At 36.7% G+C, this 12,357-nt stretch overlaps 1 protein-coding gene across 6 annotated transcripts in view; it reads left to right on the top strand.

Annotated features, from left to right (window-relative positions):
* The first annotated feature begins 552 nt into the window (after positions 1–552).
* The window catches only part of LOC149146553 (inner nuclear membrane protein HEH2-like), a 272,963-nt gene continuing 261,158 nt past the window's right edge, over positions 553–12,357 (top strand). For 3 of the 6 annotated variants that reach the window (XM_089449457.1, XM_089449458.1, XM_089449461.1), the window contains exon 1: positions 554–1,014. In XM_089449457.1, coding sequence (XP_089305583.1) covers positions 657–1,014 — 358 coding nt within the window. In that variant the 5' untranslated portion in view covers positions 554–656. Of the gene's footprint in view, positions 1,015–12,357 lie in introns of all 6 variants that reach the window. The other 3 variants (XM_089449459.1, XM_089449460.1, XM_089449456.1) reach the window with 2 other exon arrangements.

The raw sequence follows: 12,357 nt of genomic DNA on the forward strand, positions 1-12,357 counted from the left end.
ACTATGTTGCCATTAGTTCTTATAATTTCGAATCTTATTTTTGATACATTTAACTTTAAAATACTCATCAACGAATTTTTGTTTGTTTTGAGAGATTGAGACTAAGAGTAGTAACAATTTGAATGTTGATGATAGAGAAAATGTAATCAAGTTTTGAGGAAATACAAAGCTAACTTATAAAAGTAAAATAAAATCACAAAGTAAGGAAAAATGAAAAACTCAAAATAATCTATAATACCAAAAATATAAATATTATATTACATACCACTGCACACTCATCAACAAAGAAACCGCAATATTGCGCCGACATATTAAAAATTCTTGCCACGCTTAAAGCCAATGGTGATCACCAGACAAAACCTATAATTTTGTGATTTATTCCACAGAAAAAGGGCGGAATACATTAATATGAAAAAGCAATCTATTTTATATGATATCTTTAACGTGATGGACATTAAAATAATTTCTTCCTTCTTTCTTTCTATATTAAAATAATTTCTTCCTTCTTTCTTTCTATATTAAAATAATTTCTTCCTTCTTTCTCTATTAAAGTTCTCTGCTTAAACCGACGGCGCTCACAGACAAAACCGCAATGTCACTGAAGTATATTAAAGTTCTCTGCACGCTTAAAGCCGAAGCAATGGCAATATCTTTCAATGCAGGTGTCTCATACATCTGAAGACCTTCCTAACATACCCCACTGCACAGAGAAACTCCTAACTGCATTTGCGATGGCTTCCTCTTCGTCCGCTCCTCTTCCCATGTCATACAGCCCTCACTCAGCTTCCAAATCCAAACGGTCAAAACTCTCCAATACAAAACCCGTGAACGGCGGCAGTCACAGTCAGAGTTCTCCTCCAATTGAATTTCCTTCCAAGGAGCAGTTCATCCAGCTAATGGGCATTTTGGCAGTAGCAGTGTTCGTGGGCACCTCTGCCAGTTACATCATAAACTGGTCCAACCGCTACTTCAGACCTTTCTGTGACACAGATGCTGATCTGCAACTGTCATCAGGTCAGTCGGTACTCACAAGGGTTTCGGACTAATTATTTCTGTCCATTGATTTTTTGAAAAATAAAATAATCTTTCGACGCAACTGCATGCTAGCATTGATTAGGATTGAATTAGATTCGGTTGAGGCGCAATGCTTTGCTGCCCTGCGTTACTCAAGAGTTCTTGATTTTCGAATTGTTTTACCGCATTTTGAAGCGGTGGAATTGTAGCTTTGATTATAATTGAATTGATTTACAATTGAGTCACAATAATTTGCTATCCTTCCTCACTTCTTTATTATTGAATATTCATTTTTATTTATCTTAAAAAATAAAACATGATAACAGGGGCTGCACTGTAAAGCGCTTTTTATTTTCGGTTTAGGGTCATGTTTGAGGGGTAATCTGTTTGCGATAATAGCCTGGAACTCGCACCCAATTTCGTCCCTTTTGACGCACATGCCCTGTACCGGAGGAGACCACGTTAGAAATGGAATTTAATTCACTGTTTAATACTCTATCGACCTCAGCAATGAACTGATGATCTGTTGTATCTTCGAGGGTTTCAGGCAGTCCCATAGCCAATACACAATTTAATCCGTGTCGCATACATGGGTAATCAATGCCTTGCCCGACCATAGTTTTGGTGCAGTTCTACAAGGCTTGACCACATGGACTTGGCTATCACTGCCCCTGATGAGCCATCTGTTAGTCTCGATGCTTCTATTTATGGATATGATAACATTGTGGGATTTCAAGCATGAAAGTAAAAGGAAAAAACGAGTAGGCCTAGTCCCAAAAAAAAGGTAAGAAAAAACGAAAAAGGCAAGTTAATTGTAAACAATTTTAGTAGTTATAGCAATATCTGTTCGCTGTTCAGTCTCATTGGAAGAAAATTACCATTATCCCAGCATGCAGATTGTTGGAAATATTGAGAAGGGGGTGTATTAGTATGGGGCTTCACCTGATTCCTCTTCTTTCATCGTCAATTTAACCATGTCATTGTTCTTCCTTTCATCATCCAACAATTTCTTCTTATTGAGCTTATCTATTTCAGATAGGGCAATGTCAAGTTGTCCTTGCTTTTGATCAATATCTTCTTGAAACCGGCTTTTTAAGACTTTCCTTCTTTCTTCTGCTTACCATGTCATTGTTCTTCCTTTCATCATCCAACAATTTCTTCTTATTGAGCTTATCTATTTCAGATAGGGCAATGTCAAGTTGTCCTTGCTTTTGAAACCGGCTTTTTAAGACTTTCCTTCTTTCTTCTGCTTTTTTTACTTATAGCTTTAGAAGAGTGACCTTTTCTGCTTCTCTGTTAAGAACTTGTATTTGTTCCTTTTGCCTTTCATTTTCTTTCCTGAGCCTGTCTATTTCTGCAATTGCCATATCCAGTTCTTTTTGCTTTTGGCTGATTTCTGCCTAATTGTTCTGAACAAATTCTTCTAATTGGCTTGTCAAGATTTCCTCATTCTTTCTTGCTTCCTATAATTGATGCCTTAGAAGGGCAACCTCTTCTTCAAGTGTTCGATTTTGCTTCCTTGCTTCGCTTAGGTCACATGTGATGCTGATCAATTTTGCCTCTACATCAACTACTCCTTTTTTATTGTCAGATTCTTTGACCTAAGAACGATCTTCATCATCATCTTGACTTTGTGCCATGAGGAGGTCTTGGAGGGTCTTTTGACTCAATAATTTTTCTTTACAATAGCTAAGAGGGAGTGTTGAAGAAAAGTGTAACTAGGTTCGGTATTCATCAATGTAATTTTGATCTTTGTACTTGTCAAGAAAAAGAAATATTATTTTTATAAATTATATGAATGAGTTTCTTGCTCATTCCATAGGTCTAAGAAAGTCAAAGGGTCAAAATCATGTTAAAAAGCTCTTCTTGAAGCATTTATGTAATGTACATGGGTCAACTTAGTGTCTAGTAGCCCTCCAAGACAAGCACCATCCTCCAAAGAAGAAGATTGCCAACAAAACGATGTGAAACGCAGTGAAGTCGGCTTCAAAATATATATTAATGACAAGCTGGCTCAAATAATAGACACAACACTTCACTCTGACACGTCGACTAAATATGGGAGAGTAACCACTATTTATATTCAGCTAGGGTTACCACAGATAGAATATAACTCAGATTCTTTTTGAATTTCGTATAGGTGCAGGAAGTACAAGACAGTTGTAGGAATAATTTCGGATGACATTCTCGGAGGCCTATCCTCAAGCTCAGGAACTTCGATGGGTATAGTAGGGTGCATCACGGATATCTCTGCAATAATTACAGTGAGAAAACTACAGTCCTCATCTCCTCGGTGTTCACTGTCTAGGTCTATCTATACAGTGACCTTTGAAGCAACCTTACAATCTTGACATTATTGTGATAAGGCAGTGATCTCATGAAGACACACTCTGTCTCGGTATATAGTCCAGAAGCAGTCATAATAGATGCAAGTATGATCTTAGTATAACTACAATCATGACCTCAATGGAGAAGATCAATATCTCGATAAAACTAAGTGTAGCTCTCCTATATATATATATATATTTCAGATCTCTTTGTTGAAATGAAGATCTCGACGAGTATACAACAGTGAGAATCTCGGTGGTACAACAATTATAATCTCAATGTTGCAACAGTGATGGAGATCTCGATGATGTAGTAGGGATGGCCTCAATGGTACAACAATGATGATGATCTCAACAGTGACGAAGAAGAGGATTGGTGTCTTGGTCTTGGAGTGGCCTAGTAGGTCAAGGGTCATGGTCTTGGTGTTCGTCAATTGGAATCTCTATAAGAAGAATTACGTGCGGGTTTTCCTCTCTAAGAGGGAGAGGTTTTGGCCCTAGCAGAATGCCAACTTCTTGAGTTCTTGTCTCTTTGTTTTTGGTAGCAGTTTGATGAAGTAAACACACACACTAATAATAAGAAGAAGATCAAGCTAAGATAAATTGTAAAAGCACTTCACAAATTTTTATCAAGTCTAGAAGAATCTTATTAATGCTAACTGCCCTAGATTCTTCAACATGGTATCAGAGCTAAGGTGCTAAAGTCAAAGGAATGGCAGCTAAAGGAGACATTCAAGGATCAGCCTACATCAACTGTATACAATGTCACAATTTTGAATTATAGTCTCTCTCAACTTGATGACCTATACTCGGATTCTTCCCACATTCTCAGCCTCAGAAAACTTGGACAAAAGATGCAAATGATCACAGGCAGAAGACTCGATTAGGAGAGCTCATACAACAGTTCAGTTTGGATATACACAGCCAGATGACATTTATTTTACAAGTCCCATTCTACCCACAGTCTCGGTGCCACTATATGAAGATGTCAACCTTGGATTGAATCCTTTCTATAAAAGGAACAATCTTGACATCTCGGATTCTCAGAGCTTGATGATATATATTCAAGGGCATATATATAGAAGTTTGTATAAACAATACTCAATATAAAATGAAGAAGTCCTATGATACAACAATTCTAACTAATGGGTCTCTATACATCATGGCAAGCGACCTCAATACTCTATGATTCTACACAATGCTGCATACTACAAGGTTCCATGGTCTACTTATGTGATAGCAATGCAATGCCATCCCAAGTACATCAACAATTTGTCAGATGTATAAGTCGAAGTAACTCGAAGGCAAAGAAGGCAATCTTCCTATCAGTACAACAAGGATCTCATCTGGAGGAAGCATCAATGCATCTGCTTCAACCACTTCCAACATGATCAAGGTGAAGATTTCATCTTCCCATGACAGGTAAGTATCTTTTCATTCTATAATTAAGTTTGGTTAAATGATTTCCTATGTTGCAGGAAACATGGTATAGAGGTCCGTTTTCGTACGGAAACGGGTACGAAACGCGGAAACGCGTTTGGTACGGCCGTGAAACGCGTTTCTGGCCGTACTGCCACGTTTCCCGAAATGGAAACGTGGCCAGTACGGCCGGAAACGAGTTTCAAAGCCGTACGACCAACGTTTCCTCATTAACTTGTGTTTTTTTTTTAATTTGTTTTTTAATTTACTTTTAGGGTATGTTAGTGACTTCTTGTTGCTTCTAGATGCGTTTCTAAAGTTATAAAAGTGAATTTTTGCCCTAGTGTTGATATGCAGTTCATCAGGAAGTTTGAGGGATATGCAGTTCATGGTAATGTTAAATTCTTAAAGTAAAAGTGATATTCTCCTTTATTTTTCATTTTCATCCTTTTACTTAAATTTTTAACATTACCATGAAATGACTCAGGATGTTTGAGAGTGGTTTTGCCTTCATTGGATTTCATATGGAGAAAGTAGAATTTTAGATCTCACTCAAAATCCAGCAGACTTATTTGTTTTTCATGATTTTAGGATTGGAGGGATTGCAATGTTTCCATTGGATTTTATCATGTATTAGGGTATGGAACTTGTATTTAATCAAGAGAACCAAGCCCTCTATGCATGGGAAACTCCCAATAATCAAGATCATGTAGGGTACTAGGGTATGAAACGTGTATTTAATCAAGAGCACTAAGGTCATTCGACTATGTAGGAGGAGACTCCCAATACAACAATGGTCCTTCTAAAGAATGGGACATGGATGCAGAAAATCCTGATTTGGATCTCTCTCTTGCAGCGTTATAGTCTTTATTGTACTTGCAGCCTCATATATTAATATAAATAAAGGCTGATTTTGAGATTTGGATATATAATAAAGGTTGCTTTTGGATATTCTGATATTTTTATTTTCATTATGTGATCATTCATGAGTAAGTGTGATGTAAATTAAATCTTAATGTTTAATTGTAATAAATTATAATGTATCATTTATGCTTTATGATTGCACATATATATATATATATATATTTAAATATTTTCAATATATATATATATATATTCGCGTTTCCCCGTTTCCAAAATTTGGGGAGGTCGCATTTCGTATCGCTTCCCGTTTCGGAAACTCGTACCCGTTTCCCCGTTTCGTGCAACTTAGATGATTTCATATTTCCAAGGACATCTATAGGTTGGATGGGTTATTAAGATTCCTTGCATGAAGAAGGAGGATAGTCATAGTCCTCTAAGAAGCTGAAGTCATTAAACATATCAATAGGTCTCCTCTGAGTTTATGGAAAGGGATGCTTATGAAAGATCCCTCACATAGCAATATTGGAGACATCACAGTGATGTAGATGATAAACTCATTCTCTAAAGATGCAATGAAGAAGGTCACATGAAATCTGATCTACATGAAAGTAAAGGGTACCAAGGGATGTAGGATATCTTCATAAGATCTCATCTACAAGATATAGGAAGGAAGATAATTATCATCGTTCTAACTGATAGGCAAGGTAACAAATGTCCATGAACAAGAAGGTTACCTCATTCAACAACTTGTGGTCTCTATGCTAGATAGAGAAAGACAAGTTGATGAAAAAAATATTGAAGGTTAAAAGAACTCAACCATGTGTAGAAAGGAAAGGCAAGGTTGGTCCTCAAACAAGACAGAATAAGTATAGCTAAGATTCAATGCTATAGAAAGATTTTGGAAGCTCATATCACTGAAAGATGGAGGAAGCTGAAGAAAAGGGCCAAGGAAAGAGGGAGTAACAAATCTCTCATATGAGTAAGATAGTATCCCTCACAAAAGGGTCCTATCATAAGCTCCTAAATCTTGTGTTATAAGATATGACAATGATAATAAGATGCATCATGGCATCATGGAAGCATTAGAAACAAGAGCTCGTGACATCACCATGGGAATCATGAAGGACAAAATCCATGGCAGACAAACATGTAGGGTATATAGCTCTTGGGAACCTCAATGGACATTGAAGAAAAGAAAGGAGTAAGGCTCATCATACATCAAGTAAAAAAGGAAACATCTGCCAGTTGGGATATACAAGATCCTCAAAATTCTCTGATGGAATCCTCATCGAAGGGTTCTCTAATCTAGAGAGGAAGCAAGTGTTTCAACAAGAATTCCAACCTATGGAATCCATGAGATAATGATGTGATGACATGAAGCAGATCAAGGGATTGAAGATCTCTTCAATCAAGGAAGTTGCTAGAAGAAGCCTCGATGACCTGAAGGTAAAATAAGGTATGTATGCTTGTGTTTAATATTATAATGACATGTCATATGGTTGCAAGTAACATGGATCATTACTTCTATCTTGAGAAGCATGATCAAGAGAAAAAGGATCTCCTCCTCTGAAAGTATGCAAAAAGACATAAGACACACTAGATGAAATCAACATAATATGTCCTCATATGAAGTATGAGGTGGTTGACTACAATTAAGAAACTCTGATTGAAAGCACCTGGGAAGGAAATGTGTGAGGAAGGAAGAGATCATGAGATATGCAACCCTAATGAAGGCAATCAACATCCAAAGACCAAGAAGACTTGACTAGGAAATCTCCCGGAAAGATATGAAGACTGATGGAAAAGATGAAGACCCTTGACAATGGACATCTTTGGGAGATGTGTCAACATGAATGCAGGATGTTGATACCTACAGGAAGATGTCATGATGAAGAGCCATCTAGTAAGGTACGATTTAATTTAATGTTATGTTTTGATTTCTTGAATAATATCTGGATGAGTGCATGCAGGGCTACTGGAACAAGAATTGTAAGTACAAGTACAATTGGCATTCATGTGGTGGATGGAAATTCCTGAAAGAAGCATGATGGGAAAGAAGTAGCTACATGATGAAGGTTCTAGATATGTATCAAGAAGGCCACTTTCCATGAAGAAAGGAATGACATGACGAACCGAGAAGGAAAGTGATCGATGGCTGATGCCCTACAAGGAAGAAGCTCAACTGAACTCTATGACATCAAGGAAAGAAGTTGATCAAGCAGCTGAAGGACCCACGAAGAAGAAGTTGTTGATGAAAAGAAGAGTCCCTTGTTAAGGAGCTTTAACAGGTCCAAGAGGGAGCTTGAATTAAACCCCTGATTACAAAGGTGTGACAATTGTGTTTTACTATTTCATGTGTTATGCACTAGACCAGGACTAACAGCCGTAAGTCTAGGTGAAGGCCATGAATGGAAATGTAGACACATGATAGAAACAACATTCTTATCTTCACCTGGGAAGAAAGAATGGAGGGTTGGGTAATCATCTAGCATCTGATACTCTTTGAGGATGTGTATGGCATCCAAGATAAGAGTAGGCAAGAGGACTGATATTCTTTGAGGGCTGGGACCGAAGATAAGAATAGACCTAGAAGGTCATACTCAGTGAACACCGGGGTGGGTATGTACCCTGAGAGACAATGATGAAGGTGTCTATAAATCATTGGTCTCGTCAACATTGTAGTTCATGGTCTCGTAGAGAGATGGAGCTGTTAGTCAAGGCCTTGCATTGTGACAACGCTGGTTGATATGACACTATATAGATGGGATTACCAATCCTATTCTTCTTATGAGAAATTCTTCAGATTGAGAATATCCAAGTACCATTGTAAATACCTCCCTAGTTAAGAGGGAGTGTTGAAGAAAAGTGTAACTAGGTTCGGTATTCATCAATGTAATTTTGATCTTTGTACTTGTCAAGAAAAAGAAATATTATTTTTATAAATTATATGAATGAGGTTCTTGCTCATTCCATAGGTCTAAGAAAGTTAAAGAGTCAAAATCATGTTAAAAAGCTCTTCTTGAAGCATTTATGTAATGTACATGGGTCAACCTAGTGTCAAGTAGCCCTCCAAGACAAGCACCATCCTCCAAAGAAGAAGATTGCCAACAAAACGATGTGAAACGCAGTGAAGTCGGCTTCAAAATATATATTAATGACAAGTTGGCTCAAATAATAGATACAACACTTCACTTTGACATGTCGACTAAATATGGGAGAGTAACCACTATTTACATTCGGCTAGGGTTACCATAGATAGAACATAACTCAGATTCTTTTTGAATTTCGTATAGGTGCAGGAAGTACAAGACAGTTGTAGGAAGAATTTCGGATGACATTCTCGGAGGCCTATCCTCAAGCTCAGGAACTTCGATGGGTACAGTAGGGTGCATCATGGATATCTCTGCAATAATTACAGTGAGATAACTACAATCCTCATCTCCTTGGTGTTCAATGTCTATGGCGATCTATATAGTGACCTTTGAAGCAACCTTACAATCTCGGCATTATTGTGATAAGGCAGTGATCTCATGAAGACACACTCTGTCTCGGTATATAGTCCAGAAGCAGTCATAATAGATGCAAGTATGATCTTAGTATAACTACAGTCATGACCTCAATGGAGAAGATCAGTATCTCGGTAAAACTAAGTGCAACTCTCATATATATATATATATTTCAGATCTCTTTGTTGAAATGAAGATCTCGATGAGTATACAGTAGTAAGGATCTCAGTGGTACAACAATGATAATCTCAATGTTGCAGCAGTGATGGAGATCTCGATGATGCAGTAGTGATGGCCTCAATGGTACAACAATGATGATGATCTCAACAGTGACAAAGAAGAGGATTGGTGTCTTGGTCTTGGAGTGGCCTAGTAGGTCAAGGGTCATGGTCTTGGTGTTCGTCAATTGGAATCTCTATAAGAAGAATTACGTGCGGGTTTTCCTCTCCAAGAGGGAGAGGTTTTGGCCCTGGTAGAATGCCAACTTCTTGAGTTCTTGTCTCTTTGTTTTTGGTAGCAGTTTGATGAAGTAAACACACACACTAATAATAAGAAGAAGATCAAGCTAAGATAAATTGTAAAAGCACTTCACAAATTGTTATCAAGTCTAGAAGAATCTTATTAATGCTAAGTTCCCTAGATTCTTCAACAAAATGCGGGTTCTTCAATGAACTTGCTCAAGAGTGGGATGATTCCTCCAAGAATTCGCCTCACGCTTGAGGCTTGATCCAAGAGATGTCTCTATACAACTTCAAATACACATTAGATCCACATGGGTTAAAAGAAATGCAATGATAAAGAGATTTTAGAGATTTATTGGAAAATCAAATAAAATTTTCTCTGTCTAAATCAAACTCTCAAAAACCAAATATACGTTAACAAATTTCTAACAGCTTAATGGAAACTAATGAACACAATAGCATAAGTAGAAAATGAAACACAATGATCAAGATCAGTGAAACAGGAATCGCCGATTTTGGTGATTAATCGCGAGTCATAGTCTGGTCGGTGGTGAAAAGATCCGATTTGAAACTCTGCGAGTCAACTCGCGTTGACCGAGTTTGACTCGTGGTCAACGCGAGTTTGACTCGCGAGTCTGGCGATTTACCCGATTATTGCCGGTTTCCCGAGTCCCGCCAGATTTTAGTTCCGCGTCCCGCCATATTTCTGTTTAGGTTTACGGGGTTCAGAACTTCAGGTTGTCGTTATTATTAATATATCTTACCTGACGCGCGGACTCGCACAACCATTCCAGTTCCACACAGCCGCAGATGCTGCTGAGACAGACGCCGCAGAGAAGCGGCATTCCAGACAGACGGGCAGAGAAGAGTCAAGACCCGAATAGTTTTCACTTTATTGAAAAGTCCAACGATTTTTCTCTTGGAGATAAACTCTTCCCAAACGTGACAATAGGAAAACCCTCTGGGTCGTATGGATCCAATGTCATACTCGAGTTATTATCAGCGCAAAGGACATTTTATTATCAGCACAGAGGACATTTCAGAGTGAGCTTTTTTGTTTCAACAGAAAAAACATAACATCCTTCATTTAAGTGAGCTTTACCTTGAATTGTATTCTCTTAATTGAATAGCTTTCTGAAAGGTCCAACGATTTTTCTCCTAGAGATAAACTCTTCCAAGCACGTGGCATTAGAAAACCATGAGTGGTATACATGCCAGTGGACATCTTATTACGTAAATATTTATTAGTAAAGAATATTCGAAATTTAAAAAAAATCAGAAAAATAATTATACCTGCGTTTACATTCCAGTGATTACGCTTCATAAAAGAAAATCCAAATAATGAGACTGTTTCCATCGGTGCACATCGTCTCTAAATCTCAAAAAAAATATCAAATAACGAACTAAAAAACAAATACACAGAAATATTAAAAAAACAAAACAAAACTACAAACAAAATAAAATAATAATAATATATTTATAAATCATTTTAAATATAAATATAAATAATTTTAAATACAAATATAAAATATTTTATTTTAAATAACCTAAATCATTTTAAAATAAGTCTCAAACTTATCAATAAAAAATAAATGAAAGAGATAAATTTAAAAGCTAAAAGGATATACCATATCGATATATATTTTTTTTAAATGTAAATTTAATTTGTTTTAGATGAAGTAAATCCCTTGCAAGTGAAAAAATAAAATTACTAAATAAATTTAAAAACTAAAATAATATTATATAGATTTAATTTAAAAACTAAAAAAATAACAAATAATCTAATTTAAAAGCTAAAAATATATACCATAACCATACATATATGTTCTTTAAAATGTAAATTTAATTGAACAGCAGCAACCTCGGGTATGTGCATCGTTTCAATGTCTCATGATAATGACAGGTTTGGATCATTCACCAATCGACCTTGAAGAGATAGATTTGCAAACTACAAATGCGGCAGACTGGGTCCAATTAGAGGAGGCTCCTCTTTTAAGCCTTCATGACTTGGAGAAATTTGAGAGTCAAGCAAGCGAAGGAGTGGGAGGAATCGCTTCTAGTTCTCACTCTTAAGAGTCTTAGACTCTTAGTTACTGATTTTTTTCTGATTAGTATGCAGTTTTTTGTAAACTTTTAGAAGCATATGCTTCTGGTTCTATGTAGTCACTGGGTAGGACTCAGGGGTCAAGGCTCAGTACTTTGGATCATGTTTGGACTCATAACATATATGAGATACTTATTCATTCATGATATTTTGGACATCTATTGATATTATGCATTGTTTGGGCATGCCTTTACCGAATATTAATGAAAAATGTTTTTTTTTTTTTTTAATTCAATATATGTGTATATTTTTATTTAATGAATTCATCGATTTTATGCCGATTTTTTCCTGATCCGATTAAAACTCTTCGCTCTTTTGCCTCGCGTATTTATTGCCGATTCTGAGTCTGGTAACATTGATCAAGATATTACCATGCTCAAGAAGAAGAACACCTCATATGTGAACCCCAAAGTCTTTTATTGCAATAGAACATGAGTGTACAAAAGAGCATAGATTCCCGAAGCACAATAGCTCGTTTTCAATGGATATGTAGTGAGAGCCCATGGTCCTATTATATAGAGGTTTGGGAGCCAATCCCAAGGCAAATGGTGACAATCCCAAAGCAAATGGGTGACAATCCCAATGCTCCTTCATGCAAATTCGAATTTCCTAAGTGGCATCAAGAATCCTTCAAGCAAAATCGAATTCCATGATGAAATGAT

Source organism: Pinus tabuliformis, chromosome X (genome assembly GCF_031772625.1).
Source record: "Pinus tabuliformis cultivar Carrire ecotype Pingquan chromosome X, CPIR1, whole genome shotgun sequence".
NCBI classification, from domain to species: Eukaryota; Viridiplantae; Streptophyta; class Pinopsida; order Pinales; family Pinaceae; genus Pinus; species Pinus tabuliformis.